At 57.7% G+C, this 19,993-nt stretch overlaps 1 protein-coding gene across 4 annotated transcripts in view; it reads left to right on the forward strand.

Annotated features, from left to right (window-relative positions):
• The window catches only part of TMCC2 (transmembrane and coiled-coil domain family 2), a 41,306-nt gene extending 28,997 nt beyond the window's left edge, over positions 1-12,309 (forward strand). For 3 of the 4 annotated variants that reach the window (XM_064173476.1, XM_064173477.1, XM_064173478.1), the window contains 3 exons: positions 7,037-7,974; positions 9,740-9,875; positions 10,820-12,309. In XM_064173476.1, the coding sequence (XP_064029546.1) occupies positions 7,037-7,974; positions 9,740-9,875; positions 10,820-11,131 (1,386 nt within the window). In that variant the 3' untranslated portion in view covers positions 11,132-12,309. The remainder of the gene's footprint in view (positions 1-7,036; positions 7,975-9,739; positions 9,876-10,819) is intronic. The other variant, XR_010308791.1, reaches the window with a different exon arrangement.
• Positions 12,310-19,993: the final 7,684 nt, after the last annotated feature.

Consider the following 19,993-nt stretch of genomic DNA (forward strand, 5'->3'; position numbering starts at 1 on the left):
CCGTGAGCTGAAACCTTTCACTTGCCTCTACATGACTAGGAGAAAATTGGTTCTCGGGCTGGGAAAGTGGCAGAGGCAGCTGCTGCTGCTTGCTGGCTCCTTGTGTCCGGCCGGGGTGCTGCGGGAGCGGGTGGCAGGCAGGGCACGGCAGGGCAGGGCAGGGCAGGACGGGACAGGCAGAGGAGGGCACGGAGCTGCCTGCTTCGGTCTCTGCTGCAGGCTTGGAAGGAGGGTGGGAAGTGTGAGTCAGGGCTCATGCTTCTATTTTGAACTCCTGGGGTGGGTAAAGCGGTCTGGTGGGAATAGCTCCGGGAGGCACGGGGCTGTGGAGGCACGTGGGGACCGGACTGGGACACCAGAGTGTCCCCAGCCACAGCCAGCAGCTGCCCAGAGTGTCCCCAGCAGTGCTGGGCTGGCCACAACCAGCAGCTGCCCAGAGTGTCCCCAGCACTGCTGGGCTGGCCACAACCAGCAGCTGCCCAGAGTGTCCCCAGCACTGCTGGGCTGGCCACAACCAGCAGCTGCCCAGAGTGTCCCCAGCACTGCTGGGCTGGCCACAACCAGCAGCTGCCCAGAGTGTCCCCAGCCACAACCAGCATCTGCCCAGAGTGTTCCCAGCAGTGCTGGGCTGGCCACAACCAGCAGCTGCCCAGAGTGTCCCCAGCACTGCTGGGCTGGCCACAACCAGCAGCTGCCCAGAGTGTCCCCAGCCACAACCAGCAGCTGCCCAGAGTGTCCCCAGCAGTGCTGGGCTGGCCACAACCAGCAGCTGCCCAGAGTGTCCCCAGCACTGCTGGGCTGGCCACAACCAGCAGCTGCCCAGAGTGTCCCCAGCACTGCTGGGCTGGCCACAACCAGCAGCTGCCCAGAGTGTCCCCAGCAGTGCTGGGCTGGCCACAACCAGCAGCTGCCCAGAGTGCCCCCAGCAGTGCTGGGCTGGCCACAACCAGCAGCTGCCCAGAGTGTCCCCAGCACTGCTGGGCTGGCCACAACCAGCAGCTGCCCAGAGTGTCCCCAGCACTGCTGGGCTGGCCACAACCAGCAGCTGCCCAGAGTGTCCCCAGCACTGCTGAGATGGCCACAACCAGCAGCTGCCCAGAGTGTCCCCAGCACTGCTGGGCTGGCCACAACCAGCAGCTGCCCAGAGTGTCCCCAGCACTGCTGGGCTGGCCACAACCAGCAGCTGCCAGGGCAGAGGCCATCCTGGCTCATGCTGATGAAGAAGTGCTCCGAGGCCACATTTAGTAACCGCCCCAAAAATCAACCTCCCCACATCCACTTCCCACCTGCGTTTCTCTGCTGGCTGTGACCTCTCCCTGGTGGCTTTCCTGAGGGCATGGTGACACCCGTGCTGCTTTGGCAGCTCCTGGGGTCTGCCCTGCGTGCCAGCATCCCTCAGCAGCCCCTTGGCACTTCTTTCTTCCACGCTCAGAGGGGCAGAAGGTCCTTCCCGCAGCTGTTTTGTCACCTCCCAGCTGGGAGCCGTGGTCACACCTCGCAGTGCAAGCCCTGGCTCAGGCTCAGTGCAGCAGGGGCCACGGCGTGAGCTCATCCTCTGCACTTCCAGTGGGCTACAGGGGTGGAAAGCAGAACAGTTCAGGGCATGAGTAAGTGCCTTGAGAGTTCCCCTCTGAACTTTGCCATCGTTGTGCAATTTCTTAAGCACTCCTCCAAATCCCTGCCTCTCTCCTGGGAGCCTCACAGCTCCATGCCAGGGTTATGACCACAAGTGAACCCCTTTCCTCCCCCCTTTCCCCAGCTCCTCTCCCACCACCAGGGCTTCCCTCCATCCAACCTGCAGCAGCAAATAAACCAGCGTTGCATAATTGTGCCTGGCCCTGGCCCTCTAAGTACTGTTTGCTCAGCTTATTAGCCTGAGCCTTTTGCATATCTCAGCTCTCCTGGCTTGAACTCTGGTGATAATAGTTTGATTTCCACCACCCCCCTGCATCCTGCATTCCTCCCTCATCCCACATCAACCCCTGCTCTCCCTTCTGAGCCTGCCTGACAAACAAGGGCTGGATAAACAGCCTTTCCATTGGGAAGGTTTTTCTGCATGTAGGGAAAGTGTGGCTTTGACTAATCCCTCAGTTAAATCCACTGCACAGTCATTTAGGCTTGCTGGGATTTAGGAGGTGCTGTCTGTTAATGCTGCAGGGATGGGCATTGTCTTTAATGTTCTTTGGGGTTTTTTGTTTGCTTTGTTTTTTGATGGTTGTGTTCAAAGCAGTAACCTGATGTGGCTTCCCCGTGGTGTGGACTGTGTGTCTGAGAGAGAAGGCAGAGCTTTCACTGGGGCTTGGGGAAAGGATTTCACCCCAGAGCCATGTCAGCATGAATCATAGAGTCATAGAATGAAGCAGGTTGGAAGAGAGCTCCAAGCTCAGCCAGCCCAACCTAGCACCCAGCCCTGCCCAACCAACCACACCATGGCACTAAGTGCCCCAGCCAGGCTTGGCTTCAACACCTCCAGGCTGTCTAGGAGCCCTCCTGCACTCCCTGCATTACCCCTAGAGATCCCAAGCTGTCCACCTGCCCTCCTGCACTCCCTGCATTACCCCAAGGGATCCCAGGCTGTCCACCTGCTCTCCTGCACTCCCTGCATTACCCCTAGAGATCCCAAGCTGTCCACCTGCCCTCCTGCAATCCCTGCATTGCCCCAACAGATAAATGCCAAAGATCATGGGATGGGTTTGGTTGGCAAAGCCCCTTCAGATCATCCATTCCAACCATTCTCAACCTCAGCTAAGGCTGGGGCTAAACCATGGCCCTCAGCACCACATCTCTGCCTCTTTGAAACATCTCCAGGGGTGGGGATTCAGCTACCTCCGTGGGCAGCCTGTGCCAGGCTGTGAGAACCCTTTCAGGGAAGAAATTCTTTCTAATCTCCAACCTAAACCTCCCCTGGTGCAACTTGAGGCCATTTCCTCTCATCCTATCTCTTGATAGTAGGGAGGTAAGACCAACCCCCACCTGTCTCTGAGCTCCTTTCAGGGAGCTGTAGAGAGCAATAAGGTCTCCTCTCAGCCTCCTTTTCTCCAGACTCATCCAACCTGGCCTTGAACACCTCCAGGGAGAGGGCATCCACAACCTCCCTGGGCAACCTGTGTCAGTCTCTCCCTATCCTCCCTGCAAAGAATTTCTTCCTAATCTCCAGTCCCAATCTCCCCTTTTCCAGCTTCAATCCATTTCCACTCATCCTATCACTACAAACCCTTGTAAAAAGTCCCTCCCCACCTGTCCTGTAGCCCCCCTGGATGCTCCCCACCAAGCTTGGGGCTATCTGATTTTGCATCCCAAGTAGGCTGAGAGTGCTGCATGAAGCAGCAGCATGCCCAGGCTCCAGCAGGACAGGAAAAGGGGGTGCAAGGCAATAACAATAACAAAGCCATAACAAGGCCAAGTGTAGGGACCTGCACTTTGGCCACAACAACCCCAAGCAGCACTACAGGCTGGGGCCAGAGTGGCTGAGAGCAGCCAGGCAGAGAGGGAGCTGGGGGTGGTGGGAGAGAGGAGCTGCAGAGGAGGCAGCAGTGCCCAGGTGGGCAGCAGAGCCAATGGCAGCCTGGGCTGGCTGAGGAGCAGTGTGGGCAGCAGGACAAGGGAGGTTCTTGTGCCCCTGTGCTCAGCACTGCTCAGGCCACCCCTGGAGTGCTGTATCCAGTTCTGGGCTCCTGAATTGCAGAGAGATGTTGAGGTGCTGGAAGGTGTTTGGAGAAGGGCAGCAAGGCTGGGGAGGGGCCTGGAGCAGAGCCCTGTGAGGAGAGGCTGAGGGAGCTGGGGGGGTGCAGCCTGCAGCAGAGGAGGCTCAGGGCAGAGCTGATTGCTGCCTGCAGCTGCCTGCAGGGAGGCTGTAGCCAGGTGGGGTTGGGCTCTGCTGCCAGGCAGCCAGCAATAGAACAAGGGGACCCAGGCTGAAGCTGTGCCAGGGCAGGTCTAGGCTGGATGTTGTTAGGAAGTTGTTGTCAGAGAGAGTGATTGGCACTGGAATGGGCTGCCCAGGGAGGTGGTGGAGTGGCTGTGGCTGGAGGTGTTGCAGCCAAGCCTGGCTGGGGCACTTAGTGCCATGGTGTGGTTGGTTGGGCAGGGCTGGGTGCTAGGTTGGGCTGGCTGAGCTTGGAGCTCTCTGCCAACCTGCTTGAGTCTATGAGGAGGGCACCACTTGCTTCTGCTTTGCCAAAGCCCTGCGTGGGACCTGCTGCAAGCAGGAATGTTTGTAAGTAGCATCTTGAGAACATTCCTCCCTCCTGTGCAAGGCATTTCCTGGTGATAACACACTCCTGAGTAATGATCTCCCAGCGTTATCCCTATTAAAAGGTCATTCAGGGAAAGGGTGATGGAAAGGAGAAATAATTCAGGTCTGCCAGCAGTGTTTAACTTTCCAAGCAGCTCTTAATTAGAAGCCAGGAGCCCTTTATACAACCACAGAGATTTGCTTAAGGATCTGCAGAGAAAACCCAGCAGCTGGGAAGGTTTAGTGGTGTGGAGCTTGTGGTTGTTTCCAAGTGGCAAAGCAAAGTGCCCAGGGGAAGCTGGACCCTGAGTTGCAGACCCTGGAGCCCTGGATTGCAGACCCTGTCCCTCCACCTTGCAGTCCACTGATTTTAAGTGTGGCCTCAGGTAAATGACTTCCACCCACAAAGCTCAGATTCTTCCACTATGGCACGAATCCCTCTCCTAATAGCTCCAATGTCTCCACCTTGGAGTGATTCCCTCTCCCAGAGGTTCCATTTTTTCCACCTTGAAGTGACTCCCTCCCCACAAGCTCCATTTTTTCCACCTTGGAGTGATTCTCTCTCTGAAAGGTTCCATTTTTTTCCACCTTGGAGTGATTCCCTCCCTCAGAAGCTCAATTTTTTCCACCTTGAAGTGATTCCCTTCCCCAGATGCTCCAATTTTTCCACTTTGGATTGATTCACTCTCTCAAAAGCTCCAATGTTTCCACTTCAGAATGATTCCCTCCCTCAAAAGTTCCAATTTTTCCACCTTGGAGTGATTCCTTCTCCCTAAGGTTCCATTTTTTCCACCTTGCAGTGATTCCCTCCCTCAAAAGCTCAAATTTTTCCACCTTGGAGTGATTCCCTCTCCCTAAGGTTCCATTTTTTCCACCTTGCAGTAATTCCCTTCCCCAAAAGCTCCAATTTTTCTCACCTTGAAGTGATTCCCTCCCCTAAACCCTCCAATTTTTCCACCTGGGAGTGATTCCTTCCCCCAGAAGCTCCAATTTTCCCACCTGGATATCAGCTACCAGCCTGTGGCCAAGCTTTCTAGGTGCTTTGCTGTGGATGCAAAAGGAACCTGGCAATGCAAGGTGGGAAAGCTTGGAAAAGAAAGTAAAGGAGACCTTACAACCACAGCCTGCTGCTCCCTGGGGGTCTGGAGCTGCTCTCTGGGGGTCTGGAGCTGCTCCCAAGTCCCCCCCAAACTGAGGCTAATGGCAAAGCTTCTCCTCAGCTGAAAAACTCCTCTCTGCACCCAGGCTGAAAGGCAAAGACTGAAACCAAAGCATAACTTTACCTGCAGGTTGCTCAATCCCTGCTCTCCCTGCTGGCTTGGTGAGTGAGCTGAGGATGGGTTCCAGCTTCAGCTCCTTGCTTCTTCTCCCCTGGTTGGCCAACTGGTGCCAGACTGTGCCTGGAGGGAGGATGGAAAGTCAGCCAAGCTGCCCTCAGCTCCTTGCTGAGAGCCAGTGGCCACCAGCACCTTCCTAACTCTCATTTTCTTGCTGCCCTCCCCCCTCTAACTGTCTTGATGCTGGGATGCCAGTGGTGAGGCTGGGCAATGCTTAACCAGGTGGATTAACCAACAACTTCTCACTCTGGTTAACTATTCTCCTGCCCAGCTCTTCCTCCTCTGCCCCATTCCCTCCCTGCCCTCTCTCTGGGAGGGGGCTGCCTGAGCATTCTGTTGAGCATCATTGGGGGTTAGGCTTGATGATCTCCTTGGGTCCCTTCCAACCCCTGACATTGTTGAGCATCACTGGGGGTTGGACTCGATCTCTTTGGGTCCCTTCCACTCTCTGACATCATTATTGAGCACCATTGGGGATTGGACTCGATGATCTCTTTGGTTCCATTCCAACCCCTGACATCATTGTTGAGCATTATTGGGGGTTGGACTTGATGATCTGGGGCTGGGACTTGATGATCTCTTTGGGTCCCTTCCAACCCCTGACATCATTGTTGAGCATTATTGGGGGTTGGAGTCAATGATCTCTTTGGGTCCCTTCCACTCTTCTGACATTATTGTTGAGCATCATTGGGGGTTGGACTCGATGTTCTGGGAGTTGGAGTCGATGATGTCTTTGAGTCTCTTCCAAACCCTGACATCATTATTGAGCATCATTGGGGGTTGGACTTGATGATCTGATGGTGGGACTCAATGATCTCTTTGGGTCCCTTCCAACTCCTGACATCATTGTTGAGCATCATTGGGGGTTGGACTTGATGAGCTGGGGGGGTGGGACTTGATGATCTCCTTGGGTCCCTTCCAACCCCTGATATCATTGTTGAGCATCATTGGTGGTTGGACTCGATGATCTCTTTGGGTCTCTTCCAACCCTTGACATCATTATTGAGCATCATTGGGGGTTGGAGTCGATGATCTCTTTGGGTCCCTTCCAACCCCTGATATCATTGTTGAGCATCACTGGGGGTTGGAGTCAATGATCTCTTTGGGTCCCTGCCAACCCCTGATATCATTGTTGAGCATCACTGGGGGTTGGAGTCGATGATCTCCTTGGGTCCTTTCCAACCCCTGATATCATTGTTGAGCATCATTGGGGGTTGGAGTCGATGATCTCTTTGGGTCCCTTCCAACCCCTGATATCATTGTTGAGCATCACTGGGGGTTGGAGTCGATGATCTGGGGGTTGGAGCTGATGATCTCTTTGGGTCTCTTCCAACCCCTGACATCATTATTGATCATCACTTGGGGTTGGACTCGATCTGGTGGTGGGACTCAGCGATCTCTTTGGTTCCCTTCCAACCCCTGACATCCTGTGATCCTCCTCCTCCCCTTCTCTCTCCGCTCACAGCTGGACAAGGGGGACGTGACCGCACTCAACCTACCCTCCGGCCCCACCGGGCATGGCGACGCCGATGGCACCATCTGCCTGGACGTCCCCGATGGCACCCCTGACCCTCACAGGACGAAAGCCGCCATCGAGCACCTGCACCAGAAGATCCTCAAGATCACCGAGCAGATCAAGATCGAGCAGGAGGCTCGGGACGACAACGTGGCCGAGTACCTGAAGCTGGCCAACAACGCCGACAAGCAGCAGGCGTCGCGCATCAAGCAGGTGTTCGAGAAGAAGAACCAGAAGTCAGCCCAGACCATCGCCCAGCTGCACAAGAAGCTGGAGCACTACCACAAGAAGCTGAAGGAGATCGAGCAGAACGGCCCCACCCGGCAGCCCAAGGACGTCTTCAGGGACATGCACCAAGGCCTCAAGGACGTAGGGGCCAACGTCCGCTCCAGCATCAGCGGCTTCGGCGGCGGCGTGGTGGAAGGGGTCAAAGGAGGCCTCTCGGGGCTGTCCCAGGCCACCCACACCGCGGTGGTCTCCAAGCCGCGGGAGTTCGCCAGCCTCATCCGCAACAAGTTCGGCAGCGCGGACAACATCGCCCACCTGAAGGACACGCTGGACGACGGGCACCCGGAGGAGGCTGCGCGGGCACTCAGCGGCAGCGCCACCCTGGTGTCCAGCCCCAAGTACGGCAGCGATGACGAATGCTCCAGCGCCACCTCCGGCTCGGCTGGGGGCAGCAACTCGGGGGCGGGAGCCGGCGGCTTGGGGAGTCCCAAGTCTAACACCCTGGACAGCCACCACAACAACTTCGACACCATCCTGGAGGAGCTGCGGGAGATCAAGGACAGCCAATCGCACCTGGAGGACTCCATGGAGGACCTGAAGGCTCAGCTGCAGAGGGACTACACCTACATGACGCAGTGCTTGCAAGAGGAGCGCTACAGGTAGGGTTGATGGGTGCCAGGGTGGATGTTAGGGGGGCTCTAAGGACCACGGGGACACCATCCTGGGCTTGTCAGGGAATCACAGAGACATTCTGGTTGGAAAAGCCCCTCAGGATCACCAAGTCCAACCCAGAACCCTACTCTGCAAGGTGCAGCCTAAACCATAGCCCCAAGCACCACACCTGAACCACCTTTCAGCCATGGCCCCAAGCACCACATCTGAACCACCTTTAAACCATGGCCCCAAGCACCACCTGTGAACCACCTTTAAACCATGGCCCCAAGCACCACCTCTGAACCACCTTTAAACCATGGCCCCAAGCACCACATCCGAACCACCTTTAAACCATGGCCCCAAGCACCACATCCGAACCACCTTTAAACCATGGCCCCAAGCACCACCTCTGAACCACCTTTAAACCATGGCCCCAAGCACCACATCCGAACCACCTTTAAACCATGGCCCCAAGCACCACATCCGAACCACCTTTAAACCATGGCCCCAAGCACCACATCCGAACCACCTTTAAACCATGTCCCCAAGCACCACATCCAACCCCCTTTAAACCATGGCCCCAAGCACCACATCCGAACCACCTTTAAACCATGTCCCCAAGCACCACATCCGAACCACCTTTAAACCATGGCCCCAAGCACCACATCCGAACCACCTTTAAACCATGGCCCCAAGCACCACATCTGAACCACCTTTAAACCATGGCCCCAGGCACCACCTCCCAACCACCTTTAAGCCGTGGCCCCAAGCACCACCTCTGAACCACCTTTAAACCATGGCCCCAAGCACCACATCTGAACCACCTTTAAACCATGGCCCCAAGCACCACATCCGAACCACCTTTAAACCATGGCCCCAAGCACCACCTCTGAACCACCTTTAAACCATAGCCCCAAGCACCACCTCTGAGCCACCTTTAAACCATGGCCCCAAGCACCACCTCTGAACCACCTTTAAACCATGGCCCCAAGCACCACCTCCGAACCACCTTTAAACCATAGCCCCAAGCACCACTTCTGAACCACCTTTAAACCATAGCCCCAAGCACCAAACTACCTTTAAACACACTCAGGGTTGGTGACTCCACCACCTCCCTGGGCAGCTCATTCCAGTCCCTGACCACTCTTGCTGGGAGCTTGAGGCCATTCCCTCTTGTTCTATCACAGTTTACCTGTGACAGGAAACTAGCAACAAACCTCTCCACAACCTCCTTTCAGGTAGCTGTAAGCAGCAGTGAGGTCTCCCTCCCCTCAGCCTCCTCTGTTTCACACTAACCATCCCCAGCTCCTTCAGTTGCTCCTCATCAGATTTATTCTCCAGGCCCTTCCTCATCTTCCTTGCCCTCCTCTGCCCTGGCTCCAGCACCTCCACATCCCTCTTGTGATGAGGTGCCCAAAACTGCACACAACACTCGAGGTGTGGCCACACCAGAGCAGAGTACCAGGGGACAGTCACCTCCCTGCTCCTGCTGGCCACAGCAATTCTAATCCTAGCCAGGATGCCATTGTCCAGCTAAGCCCTGCCTGCCAGGGATGTAAGGAGCTGCCCTCCTCACTGCCAACCCTCTCCAGCAGCAGCACCACTCCCGTGGAGGATCATGCCATGCTTTCCCTTCAGCAGCCATAACCAGCTACAACCAGGAGCAAGGTGGGACAGAGGGGCCAGGTGGTTTGCCCAGTGTCCAGGGGCAGGAGGACAGGGGTTCTGCAGGGTGATCACCCCAGCACCCCCTCCATCCTCCCCATGCAGGTATGAGCGCTTGGAGGAGCAGCTCAACGACCTCACTGAGCTGCACCAGAATGAAATGACCAACCTGAAGCAGGAGTTGGCCAGCATGGAGGAGAAGGTGGCCTACCAGTCCTACGAGAGGGCACGGGACATCCAGGTAGGGGAGTGTGAGGGCTCAGCCCCACTCTGCACCCTCCACAGAAGGCCTTTTAAGATCAGAGTTCAACCATCATCATGTCTATCTGTGGGGCAAAGTGGGGGGACCCTAGGCTGGGGCAGAGGGTGGGCAAGGGGGATCTTTGGCACCCTCTAGATGAGGTCCTCGCTGTGATGCTGTCACAGCAAGTAGTAGGTAACTGGGCTGTGTCCTGCAGATTCTTGTCTGTGCCCCAGCAAGTCCCTGCTGTGCAAGTCTCCAGGCAGGGCAGGGCTCCAGCTTCAGGCTGTTCCAAGCCTGTATGGGCCAACAGGCAGTCACCACTGTCCCAGTTTGGGTCATCTTCCCTGTTGCAGTAGGCACTCTGGGCACTGAGAGACCTTCCCTGGCACAGGCAGAGCAGGGTGGGTTGCACATCACAGAATGGTTTGAGTTGGAAGGGAAGGGACCTTAGAGGTCATCCAGTTCCAACCCTGCACCTCCAACCAGCCCAGGCTGCTCAAAGCCTCCTCCAGCCTGGCCTTGAATCATAGAATGGTTTAGGCTGGAAGGGACCTCAAGGATCATCCAGTTCAAACCCTGCACCTCCAACCAGCCCAGGCTGCTCAAAGCCTCCTCCAGCCTGGCCTTGAATCACAGAATGGTTTAGGCTGGAAGGGACCTCAAGGATCATCCAGTTCCAACCCCCTGCCATAGGCAGGGACACCTCCCACTAGAACAGGCCTCCAGGGAGAGAGCATCCACAACTTGCCTGGCCAATCTGCCCCAATGCCCCACCAGATCACGGGGGACAAGGATTTGTGGCAGGAAACCCCTTTCCAGCCAAGATGCCCACTCATGGGAGCTGTGCAAGCCAAAAAAACTTAGCAACAGCAAAGCCTCCAAGCCCTTGAGGGGACATCTCTTGGAGCCACTCACCAGCCCTGCCCTGCCGCTCCCTGCAGGAGGCGGTGGAGTCCTGTCTGACGCGGGTGACCAAGCTGGAGCTTCAGCAGCAGCAGCAGCAGGTGGTGCAGCTGGAAGGGGTGGAGAATGCCAACGCCCGGGCACTGCTGGGCAAGTTCATCAACGTCATCCTGGCCCTGATGGCCGTGCTGCTGGTCTTCGTCTCCACCATCGCCAACTTCATCACGCCGCTGATGAAGACTCGCATGCGCATCCTCAGCACCGCCCTGCTCGTCCTCTTCCTCTTCTTCCTCTGGAAGCATTGGGACTCCATCAGCTACTTTCTGGAGCACGTCCTGCTCCCCAGCTGATCTGCAGCCCGAGCCACTGCTGCCCACTTTGGGTTGCCCACAGAGGAGAGGTGGTTGCAAAGCCTTTGGGTTGGCTCTTCACGCTGCTTTGGTTGGGTTGCTTCCTCCCCAGCTCTCCCCGCCCCAGAGCACGGTGGTGTTGGGGCTGGCATCAGTCTGTGCCCCCCTGGGATGTTTGGGATGGGCAGGATGGGGAAGGAGGAGGAGGAGTTTGGGTTATTCAGGGGGCTCTGAGGTGGTTTTTTTTTCCCCTAGGAGTTTTTTGGATGGTTTTCTAAATGTCATCCTGTTCTGGAAGTCTGTGGGAAAGAAGCCTTCTGCAGAGAGGTCTGCTGGTGGTGGTGAGAAGGATTGAGCTGGACCAAACCTGGCTTCAAGAGAACTTTCTGGAGAGAGAGGGAGGAAGGGTTAGTTGGGGCTGGGGTTTGCCTTTTATCCTTGAAGACCAAACTGGCAAAGAAACCCTCAGTCCCAGGATAGAGTCGGAAGCAAAGCAGGTGGCAAAGAAGAAAGTGGGTCCAAAGCAAAGACAGCAGGAGGTGCACATCCCACCAGCCTCTCCCAACCCCACCACAGCCCAGGCAGGACAGAGCAGGGCTGTGACACCATCCCTGTGCCCCTACAGAGTCAGGACAATGAAGCTGGGCAGACAGAGGGGACCCAACGCTGGAGACAGATCCAGCCCAAGCAACATCTCCTCAGCTGCATTCCCTTCATTGATTGATTCTCTCTCCTTCAGCTTTGATCTGATCTCTTCAGGGACACTTGGACTTGCCAGCATCACACCTGCAGGCCTGACAGCCTCTGCACCATGTCATGTGTGTGTGTGTGTGTGTGTGTGGTTTTTAATTTGACCCCCAGACTCTCTTCCCATTTGTGAATCAAAGTTGGTAGGACTGGGGAGGGGGAGGAAGGTAAGGAGCTGCCTTCTTCCCACCTCAGCCAGCCCTGCCCAAGAGCACAGCATGCTGTCTCAGATGGTTCTTAAATGATTTCCTACCTATATATTTATGTACTATAGCTCTGCACACACACAATAGAGATATAAATATATATATATATATATATATATAAAAGAAGTATATGCACAGGCAGATCCTCCTCTGGTGCAGATGCTGCTGCTCCACCACCCCCCTCAGAGGTCCTCAATCAATTTGCCTCAGAATTTGGCCCTTTAATGTTGGGTTGGGGTTTTTTTTCCTCCTCTGTGGCACATCCCAGCCCCATCCACAAAGCTGGCATGGAGCAGAGGGTGGCTGGGAGGGTTGAGGAGGGTGCCCCACAGAACCATAGAATCATTAAGGCCTTTAAGATCATTAATCACAACCACCAAACTACATCTTGAAGCACCACATCTTCAGCTTCTGGAATGCCTCCAGGGATGGTGATTCCACCACCTACCTGAGCAGCTCCAGTTCCAGCATGTGGAGGGGAAGTTGTGTGTCCTCTCCCACCGTGTTTTTGCTCCCAGGACTAAGTCAGGCTCACCTGTGGCCCCACATGGAGCTCCCTGCATCCCTCCAGCACTTGAACATCACCTCTCAGACCAACACAGCTCCCAGTGTGTCCCAGCAGCCAGAGGTTGGCACAGGAGCTCTGCCAAAGGAACCAGCAACACAGCTTGGGCAGGGGGCAGTGGGCTGGAGACTCCCAGTTTGTACCTTGGGATTGCAGATGAAGGCTTCAGGTGGGAGCTCTGACCCCCCAGGGTGCTGAGTCTGATGCCTCAGCAAGGATAGGAGGTCAGTGGAGGAAGCTGAGGATGGAAACAAGCCATGGCCTGTGGAAAGTGGCCACAGCAAGGTGACCTTGCAGACAGCTGGCAGCAGAGCCAGCAGGTACCAGCCACATCCCATCCTTGGGCTTGCACTGAGGTTCCACCACAGGCTGCAAGCAAGCTCAGCATGGGTGGCTGGGGGACAGCCAGCAGATCAGGCTGCACTGGGTCTGGAGCAGAGCAGCAGGCAGGTGGGTTTCACAGAACCAGAGTGTCAGGGGCACAAGAACCTCCCTTGTCCTGCTGCCCACACTGCTCCTGAGCCAGCCCAGGATGCCATTGGCTCTGCTGCCCACCTGGGCACTGCTGCCTCCTCTTCAGCTCCTCTCTCCCACCACCCCCAGCTCCCTCTCTGCCTGGCTGCTGTCAGCCACTCTGGCCCCAGCCTGTAGTGCTGCTTGAGGTTGTTGTGGCCAAAGTCCAGAACCTGGCTCTTGCACTTGTTGAAACTCATGGGAAGGACAAGGAGAAGCCTCTGCTGCTGCTCTCTGTGATCCCACCAAAGGACCCGCATGCAGAACCCGTGGCCGCAGGGGGGCCTCCGGTATCCACTGGAGAGAGACCAGCAGCCCGGGAGCTGCTCTGAAGCATCCTCCCTAAATAGGGTGCAAAGGTAGAGTGGAGCCAATCACCACAATTAGCGCTTTACCCCTGCCCGCCTGCATCTCCCAGCTCTAGCACACCTCCCTTCTGATGGGGGCAGCGCGGGGATGCCCAGGGACTGGAGGATGGGTTAGGGAGGGGGTGCCCAGGGACTGGAGGATGGGCTGAGGAGGATGGGCTAGGGAAGATCCCCAGGGACTGGAGGAAAGGCTGACGACCATGCACAGGGTCTGGAGAAAGGGCTAGGGGGGGATGCCGAGGGACTGGAGGGTGAGCTGTGGGGGGGATGCCCAAGCAGGGAGAAGGTGCCACAGGTCAGCACCAAATGTCGCTGTGTCCTCTGTGAAGTTGTTTCAGCCTCAGGCATGAGCCCTGCCACCAACCCTGGTGCAGGAGAGGCAAGGCTGCAGCTGGCCGAGTGCAGAGGAGCTGCCTGGGGCACTTTGGAGTGTTCACATCAAAACGCTCATGTCCTGGCCCCAACTGGCTCCCCTGGGAGCCCCTTGCCAGCAGCCAGAGGAGCCCCTGGCTCTGGGGCACTGAGCTGCTCCAGCTACTGGGCAACTGCCATCTGAGCAGGGATTTTGGGATCTCTGATAGCTCCTGTACCTGGATCTGCCTGTCCCACTCTTCCCAGCTGCCTGGGCAGGTGCCCACTTCCACTCCATCCTACCCTGGGCAGCAGAGGAGCCCACAAGCTGGCGGTGCCAGCCAGGAGCCAGGTGCCAGCATCCTCCTACTCCCCGGGACTGGGTACCCATCCGAGCCCTCCTCTCTTGGGCAAGCAGCTGGCAGACAGGATCTGCTGGCATCTTCCCATACCCGGCAAGGGGGCAGCAGGAGCCAGACCGTCCTGCGCAGGCAGGCAGGGAGCTGCCGGTGCCATCTGCGCCGGTGCCCACACGGCATGTGCAGCTCGGCGCTCCCTGAGGACTCGCATTCTTCCAGCGGGCACCAGCACAGCGGGGCCAGGGTGGGGGGGTTCATAAGGGCCCCCTTTGTGCCGGGTGGCAGGAGGAGAGGTGAAGCTTTGACGTCAGCCCGGGAGGAATTCCTTAATGCCATTCAGCCTCCCGCGCCCGCCTGCTAATTGCGTTTATGTAAGAGCTGCAGCTGGGCTCCAGGCGGGCTCCAGTCTGCCACGCAGGCTGCCAGCGGGCAGAGACGGGGCTGGGGCAAGCCCAGGGGGTGCCACCAGGTAGAGGGAGCCCCATGGTCCCGTTCTCGAGTCCCAGAGTGCAGCCACCCCCTTCTCGGCACTGGGAGCAGCAAGACATCCCTAACTGGTGCCACTGGGCATGGGGACCCTCATAGCCTTGCTCTTTGGGGTGCCAAGGCTCAGCCAGCCCCTTCCCAGCACTGGGAGCAGCAAGGCATGCCACACTGGTGCCAGTGGGCATGGGGACCCTCACAGCCTTGCCCTTTGGGGTACCAAGGCTCAGCCATCCCCTTCCCAACGTTAGGACCAGCAAGGCATATCAAAATGATTCCACCAGACTCTCACAGCCTTGCTCTTTGGGGTGCCAAGGCTCAACCACCCCCACCCCAGACCTGGGAGCAGCAAGGCACCCCAAACTGGTGCCACCAGGCATGAGGATCCTCACAGCCTCACTCTTTGGGGTGCTAAGGCTCAGCCCCCATGCCAGGAGCAGCTGGCACCCAGTGCAAGCTGCATCCCATGGGGTCGATGTGGGTGCATGCAGGTGCCAGTAGGTGCCAGTGCCTGCTGCATACAGGGGGGACAGACTCTGGGAGCTCCGTGGGAGAGACAGAGGTGGCTCAGGGAGCTCTGCAGGACTGAGGAGCACCAACACTATGGCCAAGAGCTGGGGGGGGGGGGGGGCTGAGACCTCTCCCTCTGCAGCTTTTCTCTTTGCTCCCTACTTGGGGCTGGTTTGCAGCATGCCAACCACACCTCTAATGCCACCCAAAGGCACCTCGGGGTGCTCATGCCCCGTGGTGGGGCACGGGATGGGCTGTCAGCAGTGGTCCCTTTCCCCATCCTGCCATCAGAGTGAGCTGGGAAGAAGGAGCTCTAATTAATTGCTTTGGAGTCTAAGAGGTAATTGCACTTAATGGAGCTGAACAAACCTCACTGGTGCCAGCTTCCCAGCCCCAGATGCATTTGCTGCCCTCTGCTCTGCTGCTGGCACCCCCACAATACCCTCACTGCACCCCCACAATACCCTCACTGCACCCCCACAATACCCTCACTGCACCCCCACAGCTCCAGACACCCCCCTGAGTGCCTGAGGTGAGGACCACCAAAAGCAGACACCCCAAATCTCTCCCTTCTTTGAGGGGGGGGTGGGGTGGTGGTGTTGGTGCTATTGGCATTGCCCCCTCCTCACCCCACTGCAAGCCCTTCCCCTGTGCATCTACCAGGATGACTGACCCAGGCTTTCCCAAGGAGGAGGATGAGGAGGAGGGGGGCTGGGAAGGGGAAGGGAGGGGGTGTTGGCAGTCATCAATGGAAAGCCGGCAGGACCCCAGACGTTCCCTCCCCCCGGGGGCGGCGTGGCCGAGCTTAAGAGAGCGAGAAGAAAGAGCTGGTACCGAGGAGAACATGCCTGGCATTCCTGCGCTGTCTCCGGGGGAATTGCCCCTGATCTCCAGGGAAAACAGTCGCTGCCCCCGGGGTCAAAGCGTCTGCCGGAGCCCAGCCCCGGCCGCCACAGCCCGCAGCGGCGCGGAGCCGCGGGGCTCACCTGCGGCCAGCCCACGCCGTGCCCGTGCCAATGGCACCGTGGGCAGTGGCACCGCCCGCGGGGCCTGTGCTAGTCCAGGCAGTGCCCATGGCACTTGGCCGTTGTGCCTCTGCTGCTCTGGGCAGTGCCTGTGCCGCTGTAATCAGTGCCAATATTACCATGGGCAGTGCCTGTGCCGCTGTAATCAGTGCCAATATTACCATGGGCAGTGCCTGTGCCGCTGTAATCAGTGCCAATATTACCATGGGCAGTGCCTGTGCCGCTGTAATCAGTGCCAATATTACCATGGGCAGTGACGAGGTCACCGCGGGCAGTGCCTGTGCAGCTCTGGCCAGTGCCTGTAGCACTGCAACCAGTGCCAGTGCTACCATGGCCAGTGCCTGCGCAGCTCTGGTCAGTGCCAACACCACTGCAACCAGTGCCAGTGCCACTGCAACCAGTGCCAGTGCTACCACGGCCAGTGCCTGTGCAACTCTGGCCAGTGTCAACACCATTGCAACCAGTGCCAGTACCACTGCAAACAGTGCCAGTGCTACCATGGCCAGTGCCTGTGCAACTCTGGCCAGTGCCTGTGCCACTGCAACCAGTGCCAGTGCTACCATGGCCAGTGACTGTGCCACTGCAACCAGTGCCAGTGCAACTCTGGCCAGTGGCTGTGCCACTGCAACCAGTGCCAGTGCCACCACGGCCAGTGCCTGTGCAACTCTGGGCAGAGCCCATGCCTCTATGACCAATGTTAGTGCCACCACAGCCTGTGCCTGTGCCACTGTGCCAAGTGACTGTGCTGCTCTGAGCACTGCCTGTCCCACTGTGCCCAGTGCTAGTGCCACCATACCCAGTGCCCATACCTAAGCAGCCAATGCCAGTACCTGTGCAAGTCTGGACAGTGCCCATGCCACCACAACTAACACAAAGGCCACCACAACTAATACCAATGCCACCACAACTAATGCCAGTGCCACCACAACCTGTACCTGGGCTGCTCTAGGCAGTGGCAGTGCCGCCACAACCAGTGCAAATTCCACCACAGCCCTTGGCAGAGCACGGCAGAGCTGCCAGCACCCATGAGCCTTCCCTGCCTCACTGGGGCTAGGAGGAGCTCTGCCTGCACCACCAAGGAGCTTTGTTCTGCCTCCAGTGGCCAGGAAAAGGCTTTGGAAGGAGCCATGGACATTTTCTCCCCACACCAGGGCTGGTGCCAGCAGTGGAGGACTGGGCATGCACCCAGGCACATAGTCTGCAGTCATCAGAGACACATTGGCCACACCATGGCACACAGCTCCTGCTGCCATGGGGCTTTGCAAAACCTCAAATCATTAAGGTTGGAAAAGCCTCCCAAGAGCAACTCAGCCCCACCATGCCCACCAAACCATGCCCCCAACTGCCATGCCTGCGTGGGTCTTGAACACCTGCAGGGATGCTGCCTCCACCACCCCTCTGGGCAGCCCTTTCCAGTGCCAGTGGGTGTTGGGAATGTTCTGCCCCTTTGCCAACAGCTATTCCAGGCCCTGTAGCCCCTAAACCTGAGCTCCTTGCTCCACACCCACCCACCCTGGTGTGCATGGGGTGCACAGCAGCACCTCAAGCTCTTGTGAGCCCAGCAGCTTGCGGAGGGGAAGAGAGGATGCTGACTTCACCACCCCTCTGGACAGCCTTTACCAGTGCCAATGGGTGTTGGGAATGTTCTGCCCCTTTCCCAACAGCTATTCCCAGGCCCTGTAGCCCCTAAACCTGAGCTCCTTGCCCCCCACACACCCACTCACCCTGGTGCACAGCAGCACCTCAAGCTCTTGTGAGCCCAGCAGCTTGGGTGGGGGGGGGGAAGAGAGGATGCTGACTTCACCACCCCTCTGGACAGCCTTTACCAGTGCCAATGGGTGTTGGGAATGTTCTGCCCCTTTGCCAACAGCTATTCCCAGGCCCTGTAGCCCCTAAACCTGAGCTCCTTGCCCCCCACACACCCACTCACCCTGGTGCACAGCAGCACCTTGAGCTCTTGTGAGCCCAGCAGCTTGGGTGGGGGGGGATGGGGAAAGAGAGGATGCTGACTTCACCACCCCTCTGGACAGCCTTTTTCAGTGCCAGTGGGTGTTGGGAATGTTCTGCCCCTTTGCCAACAGCTATTCCCAGGCCCTGTAGCTCCTAAGCCTGAGCTCCTTGCTCCACACCCACTCACCCTGGTGCACAGCAGCACTTTGAGCTCTTGTGAGCCCAGCAGCTTGGGGAGGGGGGGGGGGAAGGGGAAGAGAGGATGCTGACTTCACCACCCCTCTGGACAGCCTTTACCAGTGCCAATGGGTGTTGGGAATGTTCTGCCCCTTTGCCAACAGCTATTCCCAGGCCCTGTAGCCCCTAAACCTGAGCTCCTTGCCCCCACTCACCCTGGTGCACAGCAGCACCTCGAGCTCTTGTGAGCAGAGCAGCTCTGGAGGGGGAAAAGAGAAGGGGAAAGCCTCCAAGTCCCCTGTCCTGAGCAAGGCAGAGCAGAGCCCTGATGGCTCCTGTTAGACTCGTGGCCAATCTAATAATTTAATTGCACCTTTAAAAACAAATACTCGTCTGGGGTTAGGGGGAGAAAAAGAAAGGCTTAGGGAAGAAAATGAAGACGAATTTAATTAAGGGCAGTGCTGGGAACGTCTGAGCCACAATAAAGATAAGGAGGATCAATTGCTGCTTCCTAGGATCAAAGCACACAGGGCTGGAGGGGGGGGGAAGTGGGGACTGTCGGTGGCTACAAAGCGCAAGGGAGGAGCAGGGGAGTGGGGGGAAGGGGAAGGAAGGGGGAGAAAAGGCTCCCGGAGAAAGCAGCAGGAGGAGAACGGATCCGCAGCTGGCCGAGGGCTGCCAGACTCGCAGGTCGACCCCAGGGAGGTGGAGGCTGGCAGGGGGAGTCTCTGCTGTCACCTCAGCTACCTACCCACGGCTCCAGCTGCTTTGTGCCCAGCAAAAGCTACCGAGGAGGAGGAGGAGGACTGGATGAAGCACTTAGTGCCATGGTCGAGTTGGCTGGAGAGGGCTGGGTGCTAGGTTGGACTGGCTGAGCTTGGAGCTCTCTTCCAACCTGCTTGGTTCTACGAGTCTCTGAGGGAGAAGGGGCAGCACTGCCCCTGCCCTACAAACTGCCTCACCTCCAGGCACCGATCCCTCAGCAGGGGCACCGATCCCTCAGCAGAGCCCGAGGCAGGGATGTGCCAGTCCCTGTGAGGGGCTGAGCGAGGAGAGATGCTCAGGTCCCACCAGGCCATTCAGTCAAAGGTTCTGTGCCCCTTGCCAGGCACCGAATGCCAGAGGTATTCCTCAGAGATCCTGCTGCCACCCCTCCCTGGGGGCCTGGAGGGTCTGTGATGGCTTTGCTGTCCCTGTTGCCTGTGCCCATAGGCTGGTGCCCTCCAGGCTACCAAGGGCAAGATGCTGTGGGGGGGATGAAGGCAGAGCATGGAGGTGTGGGGCTGCACCGTAGGTACTTCCCAACTCAGGCACCCTCATGCCAGCCCTTCAGCTGCTCCTGGAGCACCCTGGGTTGGCACAAGCCACTGGCTGCCAAGCCTTGACCCTGCAGGTGGCCTGTCTGGAGTGAAACCCAGACAGCTCAGTGACTCAGATGGCCTGGGGGGACAGCAAACTTTGCAACAGCTTCTCTCAGCCCTGTGTCACTGGGATGGCATCTCCACAGTGCTCAAGCATGCCCCATCTGGTTAGGGCCCTGCTGAGGTCAGTGCACTGAGGAAAGGCAGACCCTGAGTAAGGCTGCAACCTAAAACCATGACCCTGCTG

The sequence above is a fragment of the Pogoniulus pusillus genome, chromosome 39 (genome assembly GCF_015220805.1).
Source record: "Pogoniulus pusillus isolate bPogPus1 chromosome 39, bPogPus1.pri, whole genome shotgun sequence".
NCBI classification, from domain to species: Eukaryota; Metazoa; Chordata; class Aves; order Piciformes; family Lybiidae; genus Pogoniulus; species Pogoniulus pusillus.